Source organism: Microcaecilia unicolor, chromosome 12 (genome assembly GCF_901765095.1).
Source record: "Microcaecilia unicolor chromosome 12, aMicUni1.1, whole genome shotgun sequence".
Lineage (NCBI taxonomy): Eukaryota > Metazoa > Chordata > Amphibia > Gymnophiona > Siphonopidae > Microcaecilia > Microcaecilia unicolor.
Window position 1 is genome coordinate 105,218,861 of NC_044042.1, and position 15,783 is coordinate 105,234,643.

The following is a 15,783-nucleotide window of genomic DNA, read 5'->3' on the forward strand; positions in this document are numbered from 1 at the left end:
TATGTCAAGTCCCAGTTCCCTTTCCCTATTGGAGATTCTACATGGAATGTTGCTATTCCACTAGCAATATTCCATGTAGAAGCCTGCCCTTGCAGATCAGCAACACGGCTGTGCAGGCTTCTGTTTCGTGAGTCTGACGTCTTGCACGTACATGCAGGACGTCAGACTCACAGAAACAGAAGCCTGCGTGGCTGCGTTGCTGATGTGCAAGGGCAGGGCTTCTACATGGAATGTTGCTAGTGGAGGAGTAGCCTAGTGGTTAGTGCAGCGGACTCTGATCCTGGGGAACTGGGTTCGATTCCCACTGTAGCTCCTTGTGACTCTGGGCAAGTCACTTAACCCTCCATTGCCCCTGGTACAAAATAAGTACTTGAATATATGTAAACCGCTTTGAATGAAGTTGCAAAAACCTCAGAAAGGCGGTATATCAAGTCCCATTTCCCTTCCCTTCCCTCTTGGCTACCCTGGTCACGGCCTTCCTGTCCCACATAGCTCTCACACTTGCTATCTATGGTTGCCACACAAGACTTTGAGATCAGGGAGGCTTCTGCACTTTTTCAATGTCTGTGTGGCAATGACAGTGCCAGAAGCAGGCTGCACAGATACGTTGGGTCTTACTGGGGAAGGAAAATAGACACGCTAAGCCACATACATCTGGGTTGTGGAGGAGTAACCTAATGGTTAGTGCAGTGAGCTGCAATCCTGGGGAACTGGGTTTCAGTCCCACTGCAGCTCCTTGTGACTCTGGGCAAGTCACTTTGTCCCAAGTATTAGAAACCGCTTAGATTGTGAGCCCATTAGGGACAGAGAAAGAACCTGCATTTACTGTGTACGTTCAAGCAGCACTATACAGGAATAGACTCCAGTTCAAATACCAACCCTGCTGTGTTGTCACAAGTATTAGCAGCTGCAAGAAGTTGACAGGGACTGCAGCTTGGAGCTGCCCCAGAATTCACTGGCTACAGCTGCTAAAAAAAAAAAACAACCCAAGGTGCTGAAAGCTACAAGCCCTAACTGTGGTGCAAGTATTAATTTACTCCTGGGGAAAATGTGCACCAACAACTTTACATTTTTGGTTAAGAACTTTTCTGTTTAGAAGTTTTATTACTGCTCAGGAATTGGCCATACTGCATCTTTTTGACCAGTATTGAATGCAGAATTGTGTAAAATATTGTGTGGAGGACTCCCCCAGACTTCTGGTGCCCGACTTAGGTGTCTGATCACTCTGCCTGCTCTTTGCTCCCTGGATTGGTGTCAACTGTCTTTTTTTAATTGCAAGGAGGAAGCTTCCAATTGGGCAGAGATGTTTTGGACCGAGTCCTGGAGGGGGTGGTTGGAGGGAGGGTAGAAGCAGAGACCAAGGTGACATTCAAGGCTGGAACAGAGTCCTAGAAGGTTCACTGCACTAGGATCTATCTTCCTGCTCTGTAGCTATCGTTTTCCCTCAGAGCTATACTTTTATTATACTATCAGTGGTCCCAGTCTCATTCGCAGGGAGTCAGAGATGGCCCTGTGGGCAAGGGCTGGCCAGTTGGCTCCCAAATGGAATGTGGCAAGAATGGCTTCTGGCTCCAAGGGAGATCACAGTGAGGGAGGAGGAGGTAAGGGGGTCCAGCTGAAGTCAGGATTGAATTGCCATCTGTTGTGTGAGAGGTTTCGGCCATTCTTTGCTGGAATAAAATGTGAGGCAGGCTGGGGTCTGTGTAACCTGGGGTAATGTTTCTTCAGAGATAAGGAGGGAAGGTGGTGGGTGGAAGGAAAAAGAGAAGACTAGATAGTGAAATGGCCTTTATCTGCCCCAAAGGGAAACAAAATGGCCGAACTGGTTAGAGCAGGGGTAGGCTTTATACACAGAGGGCCACATGGATGTCAGTACTATCCAAAGCAGACCACAACATTAACTAATGTGGGAACCAGAAATGCACAGAGCTCTATAGACCTGTGACAAATGTTTTACTTATTTAGTTAACTAAAAATGCCAGATAAAGGTAGTGTTAGATGCTATGAAGGAAATGACCAGCTGGGTGCAAGAGTCCCTTAAGTTCCGGTCCTCAATAGGGGCACGACAATATAAAGATTTGTGGAGTAAGATTGCCAGCGTGGAGGGACTACTGGTGGACCCTTCCCTTTTTTTTTTTTTGTTACATTTGTACCCAGCACTTTCCCACTCATGGCAGGCTCAATGCGGCTTACATGGGGCAATGGAGGGTTAAATGACTTGCCCAGAGTTACAAGGAGCTGCCTGTGCCGGGAATTGAACTCAGTTCCCCAGGACCAAAGTCCACCACCCTAACCACTAGGCCACTCCTCCACTCCCTTGATAATACTGCAGGGTAAAGTACTAGTAGCCACTTTGAGGGGTACGGGAGCGGTAGGGCAATGGTTTCTACATGGCATTGTGCAGCAGGACATGTTAGCATATTAGGTGGAGTGGATGGGGGGGGGGGGAGGCTGCTACACTAAGGGGAGGGGGGGGGTAAATAAAGGCAAAAAGTCTGAAGTGTTTCGTTTAATGTTATTTGATGTATATGTGTTAAAACCCTGTGGATGTTGATGGAAAGGCTAATATGTTGTTTCACTTACTGATGGGAAATGACGAGGGGAGGGGGGCTGATGTGTATTGATGTTTTGTGCACTAAGGACTCAATAAAGATACTTTTAAAAAAATGCCAGAAACAAACTGCTAGCCTGGCTATTCTGAAAATATTTGCAAAATACAGTATTTGAAATTGCCACAACTCTGGTTAATTACACTTTCTGTGTATACTTCCCATGGTCTCTTGGGCTGCATTTGGCCTGCGGTTACAGTATGGGGCCGAGCACCAGGAAAGCCGGGGTTTAAACCCCACTCTTTGTGATCTTGGGAAGGTTTATTCGATGTTGTTTCTTTTTCTTAAGATTCTGAGTACAACCAAAGCAGTTTATGTATTACATACAGGTAAGTTTTTGTACCTGGGGCAATGGAAGATGAAATGACTTGCCCAGGGTCACAAGGAGCTGCCGTGGGAATGGAACCTCCTTTACCCTGGTTCTTAGCCACCCTCCCACTGTTTCAGGTGTGAAACTGAGGGCCAGATGCACTAAACCTAACGAGCCCACAACTTGCGTTTTAAATTGGTTCCAGCCAGTTTAAAATGCAAGTAGTTTACCGGGGGGGGCATGCACTAAGGACATTTTCCCTGCCACGATAGCAGGCAACGGAAACGGAATGCAAATTATCCAAAGGCTATTATAATGAGCTGCAGTACCGTTTTTCCCGATTCCCTTACCGTGGGAACCCTAACGGGAGGTCTGCACTTCTCGTTAGGGCTCCTGTGAGGGAATCGGAAAGGAAAAGGGCCCCAAAAAAGGTAAAAAAGAAAAACAAAAAGCAGCGAGTGCACGTGAGGGGCGTCCTTTATGGACGTACTCTGCCTGCGCTTGTGAGGGCCGTCCTTTATTTGTCTTTTCACGTTTTTTTTTAAAGTTTTTTCTCCCGGCGCTGCTCACCTTCTGTAGCTGTGCGAGGAGAAGGGAATCGGGGACGTGCGAGTCGATCCGGAGTTTGGGATGTCCCTTTCCATTATGCTCCTCTTCCAGGTCTCTTCAGCCAATCAGAGTGTGTTTAGCTGACACCAGCAAGCTAGACGCGCTTGATTGGTTGAAGAGACTTGGAAGAGGAGCATAACCGAATGGGACATTCCGATTCTCCGACTGGCTACCAAGGTAATGGTGAATGCAACGGAGCTACAATGAGTAAACCCTTTCCTTAGTGAATTCTCGTTCCCTACCGATTCGCTATGGAATCGGTAGGGAACGGGAATTACCGACGACTTTAATGCATCTGGGCCGATTGAAAGCTGTTCAGGGCAGGGATATATTGGTGGTGATTCTCTAAGGAGCCAAGCAGATTTAGTTGGCAAGTTCACCTGTAAATACTGGTATTCTAGTACTTTATGTGTGTATATGAACGAGTGGTTTCCAGCTATGCGCTGTTCTGGCGCATACTTTGTGTGTGTGTGTGGGGGGGGGGGGGGGGGGAGGTACATACTGGGCACAGTATGGATAGGGTGTATGAGAGGCTGTTGCCTTCTTGAATTACTTTGTATATCGGCCCCTTTCTATTGCTCCCCCCCCACTTCTCATAAAGATATAGTGGAATTAGAAAATGTATAGAGAAGGGTGACGAAAATGTTAAAGGGATGACTTCCCAATGAAGAAAGGCTAAAGGGGCTAGGGCTGTTCAGCTTTGAGAGGGGAGATACGATAGAGATCTATAAAATACTGAGTGGAGTGGAACGGGTAGATGTGAATCGCTCGTTTACTCTTTCCAAAAATACAAAGACGGGGGAGGGGGGGGGGCGCATGCAATGAAGCTACAAAGTAGTAAATTTTAAACGAATTGGAGAAAATATTTCTTCACTCAGCATGTAATTAAACTCTGGACTTCACTGCCAGAGAATGTGGTAAAAGCAGTTAGCTTAGCAGGATTTTAAAACGGTTTAGATAATTTCTAAAAGAAAAGTCTATAAGTCATTGTTAAGATGGACTTGGGAAAATCCATTGCTTATTTCTAGGATAAGCAGTATAAGATCTATTTTACTGTTCTGGGATCTTGCTGGGTACTTGCAACCTCGATTGGCCACTGTTAGAAACAGGACTTGATGGACCCTTGGTCTGTCCCAGTATTGCAATACTTATGTTCCTATGAATTCTAAATAGTTGGGGCAATTTGCTAGAGGGGAATGTATCTTAATATGAGTAGGAATTACCAATAAATGTTATCACATTCTACCATTTCCCCACAATGTCTTCCACGTACTGGATACCTTTTCTTTATCCCAGGCAGAATTACTGTGTACTGCATACAAAGCAGACCCGCTCTTTTAATCACTGTTTGAGAAAGAGTAATCACTGAGTATCGACTATTTAGGACTGTGGGAGAAGAGAAATGGGAGTCATTTGGCGGCTTAAAAGTCAGAACTAGGGGTTATACCATTCTGGGGTCCTTTTACTAAACCTTAGCGTACCTAATGGAATTCATGCATGGTAAATGCTAAGAAGCCTATTTTGTACCTATGGGCATCTTAGCATTTAGCGAGCTCTAATTCCTTGAATGCATGCTAAGTTTTAGTAAGAGAGCCGTTTTGTCCAGGAAATCCTGCACCCCCTCCCCCCAAATGGATGTCTGAGCCCTGGAAAGCAGCCATGCTTGAAATTTCAGCATTCACCCTCAGAGTCTACATAGGGCGCTGAGATTTTGGCATCAAAATGAATTAGCTTACAAATCAATTAATTGCAGTTAATTGATGCTAAAATTGAGTTAATTAGCAATAATTGAAATTTGTGTGTGCATCTCCCTGTGCCCTATTACATAATCCTCTACACTTAAATCCCATGGCGTGCAACTCAAAAGGGGAAGAGGCAGGTGCATTCCTAAAAGTTGCACGCAGAGTTAAAGAATAGTCCCATTTCTGCGCCAGCCTGGTGCAAATAACGGCACGCGACCTTTGATGCGGAAATGGGCTCTAACTAGTATTCTATTAACGGCGTTGAAGCCAGAGTAGCACTTATAGAGTAGCACTCCCCCAGTGTGTTTATATGCAGAGGGGTGGGGGTCTGTTTAGTCCGCACGGAACTGTGTTAATATGTAAAATATATGTAAACCTCACTTCATTATCAGGCCACGCTAATGTACATATATTTATTTATTTGTTATGATGTTTCTACCTTACATATTCCCAAGAAAGCTCAGGTTCAATGCAGTGGAGGAGTGGCCTAGTGGTTAGAGCACTGGTCTTGCAATCCAGAGGTGGCCGGTTCAAATCCCACCGCTGCTCCTTGTGATCTTGGGCAAGTCACTTAACCCTCCATTGCCTCAGGTACAAACTTAGATTGTGAGCCCTCCTGGGACAGAGAAATATCCAGGGTACCTAAATGTAACTCACCTTGAGCTACTACTGAAAAAGTGTGAGCAAAATCTAAATAAATAAATAACAAATTAAGAAAAAAACATTACAAGACAATTAATATTAATCCAAGAATACAACCATTAAAAACATGAATCCTCTCTTTCTCATTTGGTTGGGGTTCAGCCCGGACATGGAAGATTCTCACTTTCCTGGTGGCTCTCCCAGGCGTCGGGGTCTGTATGGTGAATGCGTGGCTTAAAAAGCAGAATCACCCCCACGAAGCACCAGAGTTCGTGCCTTATCAGCACCTGAGAATTCGCACCAAGGTACAAGGGGATTGGGGGGGGGGGGGGGGAGGGACCAACTGTGCAAAGGGTGCAGGAGAGAAGGGACCAGGAATGGTGGACAAAAGAGAGGGCAGCAGGTCATGAGGGCTGATGTTCAAAACCTAATGCTGGCAATAGAGGCAATTAGCAATGGACCAGCGTTAATGTCCGCAGAACGTTCAAAGGACTCTAGCACGGGAAACAACGTGCGCACCAAAGATGGCAATGGTGGAGATGGTAATGGAATTCAAACATGCGTTGGATAAACACAAAGGAATCTTGTTTAGAAGGAACGGATCTATGGAATCTTAGCGGACATTGGGTGGCAACACTGTTAATTAGGAAGCAAAGCTAGTGCTGAGCAGACTTCCACGGTCTGTGCCCTGAGAACGTCAAGAACAAATAAAACTCGGGTACAAAGTATCACATACCATGTAAAATGAGTTTATGTTTGGCAGACTGGATGGACCGTAAGGTCTTTATCTGCCGTCACCTACTATGTTATTCTTTGGTGTTCTACATGGAACGTTGCTACTAATTGGGATTCCAGAATCTTGTAACTCTTTAGGATTCCAGAATCTTCAGAACTTTTAGTACAAGAACAGCGCTGGGCAGACTTCTATGGTCTGTGCCCTGAGAATGGCAAGGACAAATCAGTGCCGTAGCAAGGGCGGCTGACACCCGGGGCAGGTCGCCGCTGCGCACCCCCCCCCCGGGTGCAGCATGGCGCCCCCCTCGGTGTGCACCCTCCCCCCTTATTTTAGAAGCGAGGGGCGGGCGGAAAGGCCGATCCGCCCCCGAGTCCACGTCGCTGGGAGCTGCGTCGGCTCCATTGGTTCTTTGCTCTCTCTGCCCCGGAACAGGAAGTAACCTGTTCCGGGGCAGAGGGAGCAAGGAACCAATGGAGACGACACCCCCCTAGCGCGTGCACCCGGGGTGGACCACCACACCGCCCCCCTTCCTACGCCACTGGGACAAATCAAACTCGGGTATAAAGTATCACATACCATGTAAAATGAGTTTATCTTGTTGGGCAGACTGGATGGACCGTTCAGGTCTATCTGCCGTCACCTACTATGTTACCATGTAAATTGTATTTATATGTACTCAAATGGATGTTAATGAGGTCATTTGCTATTCCCTCCCAATGCTCAGAGAACAGCGCAGAAACAAATGCTGCCTTTAACGCTAGAAAGTTACTGCCAGCTCAGGGGGGTGGCATTGAAGGTTTTGAAGAGAGGATTTCTTCAGAATTTCTCACTTTAAACTGCCGGGTTTGTCTTCTTTTAGAAGTGGAAGGAAGCCAGCGTAGCCTATAACGGCCGATAGTGAGAAAGAATCATGTCCGTGCAAAACAGAAAGTGCAAGAACATATCATAATTGAGTCTTTAAAGTGAAAAATTTTGAACCGCTTATATTTAAAGCGGAGGCGTAGCCAGACCTCGAGGTGGGAGGGGGCCAGAGCCCAAGGTGGGGGCACATTCTGGTCCGCTGCCCCCTCTCTATGCTTTGCCTCTCCCCATCCACTGCCGCCGCTGTACATCTTGGCTGGCGGCGGTCCCCAACTCTCACCGCTGAAGCCTTCATCCAGCGCTGGTCTCCGGTGCCGCACCACCGCTGCATTGCCTGCCCTGCTCTCTCTTCCCCTCACATCTGGCATGTTCTCATTTTCACTAAAAGGAGTGGCGGCACCAGAGACCAGCGCGGGACGAAGGCTTCAGCTGGCAGGGGTTGGGGACCCAGCGCAAATTTGAGGGGGCTCAGGCCCTCGTGGCCCCACGTAGCTATGCCACTGATTTAAAGGCGCAGATGAACAGCGCCAATGTGCGCTTGTACGTCAGGTCTTGCCTGAGCATGTGCACAAGAGCTGCGCTTACCGTGAATCCTTTGTGTGCATGAGCCAGACATGTTCTTCCCCCTTGCCTGTGATTTCACAGTGTGCATATCATTTGAATACCATATCTAGCAAGCATTGCAGACCTAGGTTTCTACGTTGTTCTTGCACTATGGGGTTTGCGCTGTTGGCTCTAGCACCAGCCCTTTGAACATCAGCACCATGGACAGGAGAAGAGTGAAGGTGGGATCTGTAACAAGGACAGAGCGTGAAAGAGGAGAAGGCTGCAAGGGAGGGAAACCTGGATCTATAATTAGGGGCTGGGAGAATAGATGAAGACGGCTTCCTAAAGGAAAAGTCCATAGACCGGACTTGGGGAAAATCCACTATTTCTGGGATAAGCAGTGTAAAATGTTTTGTACTTTTTTGGGATCTTGCTAGGTACTTGTGACCTGGATTGGTCACTGTTGGAAACAGGATGCTGGGCTTGATGGACCTTCGGTCTGTCCCAGTATGGCATTACTTATGTACTTTGGATTCTGAATGGAATCTTGCTGCTCTTTGGGGTTCTACATGCAATGTTGCCACTCTTTGGGTTTCTGCCAGGTACTTGTGACCTGGATTGGCCACTGTTGGAAACAGGATGCTGAGCTTGACGGACCTTCTGTCTGTCCCAGTATGGCATTGCTTATGTACTTATGTACTTAGGATTCTGAATGGAATCTTGCTACTCTTTGGGGTTCTACATGGAATGTTGCTTCACTTTGAAATTCTGCATGGAATCTTATTATTCTTTAGAATTCTAGAATCTTGCTACTCGTTGGGGTTCTACATAGAATGTTGCCACTCTTTGGGTTTCTGCCAGGTACTTGTGACCTGGATTGGCCACTGTTGGAAACAGGATGCTGGGCTTGATGGACCTTTGGTCTTTCCCAGTATGGCAATACTTATGTCCTTATGTAGTAAGGACATGACCATGAGACAGAACCTGGCAGCTTTTGAGACTAGCTAGAGTTCTTAATATTTTGTCCCTGTCATTTTTTTGGGGGGTGTGGGGGGTGGGTGAGAGGAAGATCAGGGCTGAGAGCAGGGAACTCACAGTGCAAATATATAATGTTCCTGAATCTTTGAATGACTGTAACCTTTACTATAACCTTCACGGATTTCCTTTTCTTTGTACTGTTTTTCATTGTTTGTAAACTGCTTTGACTGGTCCTATGAATTAAGCAGCATATCAAACGCTAAACAATAAAAACACAGGCAGCTGATTCCCCTGGATGACTGCATGTAGGTGCGGGGCATGCAAGGAGTTTTAAACCAGCCGCAGGATGCGGGGAATGTGGAAGGAAAAACGGACTGTCTGGGAAAATGTGCACGTGAAACGTCAGAGATTTAATAGGTTTGAGATAAGCCCAGTTTGAGAAAAAGGCGGCAACGGGGAGCTCTGTTGCCCCTGACTTCCCCTAAAAAATGCAAGGATAGATCAAAATCAGGTATACATAGAATGAATCACTTCAAACCATATGCAATGAGTTTATCTTGTTGGGCAGACCAGATGGACCGTACAGGTCTTTATCTGCCATCATTTACTATGTTACTATTGGGCTCATTTTCAAAATAGAAAAACAGCTAAAAAGTGGCATAAAGCAGCATTTGGACGTTTTTCTCACAAAAATAGCTCACCTCTATCCCCGATTCTCTTCAACCTTATTCCTCTGGCGAAATCCCTATCCAAATCCGGCCTTAACCCCTTCATCTAAGCCGATGACGTCACACTATTTATCCCCTTCCAATCCAACCTTACGGAAATCTCGGAGAAAATAATCACTGCCATGAACATCCTAACATCCTGGGCCAACGCTTTCAAGATGAAAATGAACAAAGAAAAAACTCAATGCCTAATCCTTTCATCACAACATGCTACTCTGCTCCCAACCAACCTGATCACACCTGACGTTACAATCCCAATATCTGACAATCTAAAAATTCTAGGAGTAACATTAGACAACCACCTAACTTTGGAAACTCACGCAAAAGCCACGACGAAGATGTTCAACATGATGTGGGTACTGAAAAGAGTAAAACCATTCCTCCCACAGAAAATCTTCCGCAATCTAGTACAATCCACAGTACTCACCCATGCTGACTACTGCAACAGCATCTTCATCGGTTGCAAAGCCCAAATTATAAAAAATCTCCAAACAGCCCAAAACACAGCAGCCAGACTCATTTTTGGCAAATCACGATTTGAAAGTGCAACACCACTTCAAGAAAAACTTCACTGGCTCCCTATTAAGGAACGCATAGACTTCAAAGCCCACACAATGATACAGAAGATCCTCCATGGCGAATCTCCAAGCTACATGACCAACTTCATCGATCTTCCAGCTAGGAATGGGTCCAAATCTTCTCGTACATACCTCAATCTTCATCTTCCCAATTGCAAAGGCCTCAAATACAAAACCTACTATGCATCCAACTTCTTCGTTATAGGCAGCCAACTCTGGAACGCAATACCTCGACACATCCGATCAACCTATGAACACCTACTCTTCCGAAAACTGCTGAAAACTTACCTCTTCAAACAAGCCTACCCAAACAACCCAACTTAATTCTCGAACTCAATCCACACCACTAGCACTACCCATATGCCAATCCTCTCCCCCACATCTCTTCCTACTGCCCTACTCTCTATATCTGGGTCATCTCTGCGATACTTTGTTCCATTGTGTTATCTCTGTGATACTTTGTACTATACCTTGTACCATACTTTATGTCATCTCCGAGATACTTTGTACCACACCTTGTAAGCCGCACTGAACCTGCTATCGAGCGGGAAAGAGCGGGGTATAAATGCTATAAATAATAATAATAGTAATAAAATAATAATAATAATAAAATCAGTATTTTCAAAACCTATTTTTAGACTTTTTTTCTATGAAGTCCGTCAGCAGTGCATCCAAATCTCAAGGGGGCATGTTAGGGCCGGGACTTGGGCGTTCCTAAGAGTTAGACGCTTTTCAGCCGTAATGGAACAAAACAAAATCATCCAGGACTAAAACTTAGATGTTTTGAGCTGTTTTTATAACAAATAAGGCACAAAAAGGTGCCCTAAATAACCAGATGACCACTGGAGGGAATCAGTGGTCCCACCCCCCAAAAATGTGATGAAAAACATTACTTCCCAGCCTTTATGCCAACCTCAGATGTTATACTCAGGTCCATTAGAACAGCATGCAGGTCCCTGGAGTAGTGCACTGCAGACAAGTGGACCCAGGCTTCTACCCTCCCCCTACCTGTTACACTTGTAGAGGAAACTGTGAACCCTCCAAAACTCACCAGAAACCCACTGTACCCACATATAGGTGCCCCCTTCACCTGCAAGGGCTACGGTAGTGGTGTACAGTTGGGGGTAATGGGTTTTGGGAGGCTCAGCAGACAAGATAAGGGAGCAATGGTGAGATGTATACCTGGGTGCATTTTATGAAGTCCACAGCAGCGCCACCTAGGGTGCCCTATTGCTGGCTCCTCCTACATTCCAATGGCTTGATTTTGTGCGTTTTGCACTTGGATGTTTTTTTTTTTTTTTCAAAAATGGACCAAAGAACAAAAATTCCAAATCACAAAACCTTCTATTTTTTGAAAGTGACCTTGTTTCCTATTCAGATTTTAGACGTCCGAAGTCTGACTTAGACAAGGGAAAAAAGAACCCGAATTATAGCTACGTCATGCAAGGTTCCACGTTAGGAATTACGGACCAAGAAAGGGATCTGGGTGTCGTCATCGATAACACACTGAAACCTTCTGCTCAGTGTGCTGCTGCAGCTAGGAAAGCGAATAGAATGTTGGGTATTATTAGGAAAGGTATGGAAAACAGTTGCGAGGATGTTATAATGCCGTTGTATCGCTCCATGGTGCGACCGCACCTTGAGTATTGTGTTCAATTCTGGTCGCCGCATCTCAAGAAAGATATAGTAGAATTGGAAAAGGTGCAGCAAAGGGCGACTAAAATGATAGCGGGGATGGGACGACTTCCCTATGAAGAAAGACTAAGGAGGCTAGGGCTATTCAGCTTGGAGAAGAGACGGCTGAGGGGAGACATGATAGAGGTATATAAAATAATGAGTGGAGTGGAACAGGTGGATGTGAAGCGTCTGTTCACGCTTTCCAAAAATACTAGGACTAGGGGGCATGCGATGAAACTACAGTGTAGTAAATTTAAAACAAATCGGAGAAAATTTTTCTTCACCCAACGTGTAATTAAACTCTGGAATTCATTGCCGGAAAATGTGGTGAAGGCGGTTAGCTTAGCAGAGTTTAAAAAGGGGTTGGACGGTTTCCTAAAGGACAAGTCCATAAACCGCTACTAAACGGACTTGGAAAAATCCAAAATCCCAGGAATAACATGTATAGAATAGAATGTTTGTACGTTTGGGAAGCTTGCCAGGTGCCCTTGGCCTGGATTGGCCGCTGTCGTGGACAAGTTGCTGGGCTCGATGGACCCTTGGTCTTTTCCCAGTATGGCATTACTTATGTACTTATCATATCGAAAATGCCCCTCCACGTGTGTTACTATGTTACATTAAGCAAAAAGAAGCACCAAGAGCCTTCAAAATCCGGACACAGTTCCTTTAATTATATGACTTGAGAATCAATCTTCCATTAGTGACCCAGCATGGGCTGCGTTTTGGCGCACAGCGCCTTCGTCAGGGGTTAAGCAGCCCCACTAGCAAGTCTTCAGAACTTTGCTGTATTCTGTTAAGTCTTAGGGTCTGATCCAATCCCAGTTACCGATCAGACATATTAATCAGGGAGCTGACGCCAACCTCCTTAGTCAAGGGGACGGGATTGGATCAGACCCTAGGACAGAATACAGCAACGCGGCCGCGCCGGAGAAGAGGACTTTGGCTGGTGGGGGTTGGGACCCCCACCAGCAAAGGTACCCGACGGTGGGGGAGGGTTGGCGGGTAGGGAGGGGGTCGAAAGGGTTGGTGCTGGGGGGGGGGGGCAAAGGTGGTGGTGGCGGGAAGGTCAAAAATGGCGGGGGGGGGGGGCTAAAATGTGCCCCCTCACCTCGGGCTCTGGACCCCCTCCCGCCGAAGTCTGGCTACGCCTCTGCCTTGAGCTACTACTGAAAAAGGTGTGAGCAAAATCTAAAAAAATAGTATCATTCCTAGTAGGAGCCCAGATCTTTTCCCATTTGGCTATTGTCTTATATTCCTGGGCCAATAGGTTCTCCAGATCACAGATGTACCACAGGCGTTTGTGCCATTTAAGAGTTGAGGGGCAACTCATCTGCTTCCAGGATCTTGCAATCACTAGTCTTGCAGCACTAACGCAATAAATGCTCATAGCTGTGTCTCATACTGACCTGCCCTAGTTTAAATGCATAACATATATGTGGGTAACTTATCTGCATGTAGCCACCATTCTGCTGCATACTGCCATTGCAATTTCTAGGAGGAAAAAGACAAGGGAAAACAGGGTACAAGCATGCGTTGTTTCGGTGGCCCTCGTTTCAACGGCCTGCCCTATAAACCATCAATGGGGAGGATCCTGTTGAAAAGATTTGTCCTGGAAAATTCAAGAATGATGTGGGAAAACTCTTTGCTTTCAAAACTGTCTTACTTCCCTGCTAACATTTTATCTGGCCAGACGATTAAGAGTAGCAAGATATAAGAGACAGGAGGGGACCGGGACTGAAGGAGGGAAAGTGGGAGAGGAAGGAACAGCAGAAGGGCATTGGGACTGAGGGAGGGAAACTGTGATCAGTGTTACAAAATTGTGTTTTCCCTTTCAGCCTTTTCCCTGGGGAGACGGAAATCACACCCTCTTTCACAACCCCCACGCCAACCCGCTCCCCACTGGCTATGAGGAGAAAGGACACCAGCACTGAACTCCGACCATATTCATCCTTCTGCTTCATAATGAGTTGACACAACAGCTGCTGTGACACTGCCCAGGCCAACTTTCATCTCTGATTTACAGACTGCCAGATGATAACAATAAAGACACTTTCACTAATGAATTCATTCAGTTTTACTGCTCTCTTTCAGGAGAATGACAAAAATACAGAGCCTGTCACCTGTAGAACTGGAGGGCTCAGGGGATGGCCACAGGGACACGGAGCCTGTCACCTCTAGGACTGGGGGATTCATGGGATGGACATGGAGCCTGTCACCCGTAGGACTGGAGAGCTCAGGGGATGGACACAGGGATGCAGAGCCTGTCACCTCTAGGACTGGGGGACTCATGGGATGGACACAGGGACATGGAGCCTGTCACCTATAGGACTAGAGGGCTCAGGGGATGGACACAGGGATACGGAGCCAGTCACCTCTAGGGCTGGAGGGCTCAGGGGATGGCCACAGGGACATGGAGCCTGTCACCTCTAGGACTGGGGGATTCATGGGATGGACATGGAGCCTGTCACCTGTAGGACTGGAGGGCTCAGGGGACTGACACAGGGATGCAGAGTCTGTCACCTCTAGGACTGGGGGACATGGAGCCTGTCATCTCTAGGACTGAGGGACTCATGGGATGGACATGGAGCCTGTCACCTGTAGGACTGGGGGACTCATGGGATGGACACAGGGACATGGAGCCTGTCATCTCTAGGACTGGGGGATTCATGGGATGGACATGGAGCCTGTCACCTGTAGGACTGGGGGACTCATGGGTTGGACACAGGGATATGGAGCCTGTCACCTCTAGGTCTGGGGGACTCATGGGATGGACACAGGGACATGGAGCCTGTCACCTCTAGGACTGGGGGATTCATGGGATGGACATAGAGCCTGTCACCTCTAGGACTGGAGGGCTCAGGGGACGGACACAGGGATGCACAGCCTGTCACCTCTAGGACTGGGGGACTCATGGGATGGACACAGGGACATGGAGCCTGTCAGGTCTAAGACTGGGAGACTCATGGGATGGACATGGAACCTGTCACCTCTAGGACTGGAGGGCTCAGGGGATGGACACAGGGATGCAGAGCTTGTCACCTCTAGGCCTGGGGGACTCAAGGGATGGACAACGGGACACAGAGTCTGTCACCTCTAAGACTGGGGGACTCATGGGATGAACATGGAGCCTGCCACCTCTAGGACTGGAGGGCTCAGGGGATGGAGACAGGGATGCATAGCTTGTCACCTCTAGGCCTGGGGGACTCATGGGATGGACAAAGGGACATAGAATCTGGCACCTCTAGGACTGGGGAACTCATGGGATGGACAAAGGGACATAGAATCTGGCACCTCTAGGACTGGAGAGCTCAGGGGACGGACACAGGGATGCAGAGCCTGTCACCTCTAGGACTGGGGGACTCAAGGGATGGACACAGGGACATGGAGCCTGTCATCTCTAGGACTGAGGGACTCATGGGATGGACATGGAGCCTGTCACCTGTAGGACTGGAGGGCTCAGGGGACTGACACAGGGATGCAGAGTCTGTCACCTCTAGGACTGGGGGACTCAAGGGATGGACACAGGGACATGGAGCCTGTCATCTCTAGGACTGAGGGACTCATGGGATGGACATGGAGCCTGTCACCTCTAGGACTGGAGGGCTCAAGGGATGGACACAGGGATGCAGAGCTTGTCACCTCTAGGCCTGGGGGACTCATGGGATGGACACAGGGACATGGAGCCTGTCACCTCTAGGACTGGGAGACTCATGGCGATGCAAGAGCTACAGATTCTGGAGAAGATCCCATGCTTTCAGAAGTTTTTT

The 15,783-nt window shown here is 47.4% G+C and overlaps 2 protein-coding genes across 5 annotated transcripts in view; one reads left to right on the forward strand and one right to left on the reverse strand.

Annotated features, from left to right (window-relative positions):
• The window catches only part of LOC115482191 (zinc finger protein 385C-like), a 138,709-nt gene that overhangs the window by 56,504 nt on the left and 66,422 nt on the right, over positions 1 to 15,783 (reverse strand). The gene's annotated exons all lie outside the window — the stretch shown is intronic.
• LOC115482192 (cytochrome c oxidase subunit 6A2, mitochondrial-like) lies at positions 1,356 to 14,083 on the forward strand. The gene is made up of 3 exons (XM_030221795.1): positions 1,356 to 1,601; positions 6,075 to 6,217; positions 13,852 to 14,083. Exons 1-3 carry the CDS (start codon positions 1,505 to 1,507, stop codon positions 13,945 to 13,947), a joined length of 336 nt encoding a protein of 111 aa, XP_030077655.1. The 5' UTR covers positions 1,356 to 1,504; the 3' UTR covers positions 13,948 to 14,083.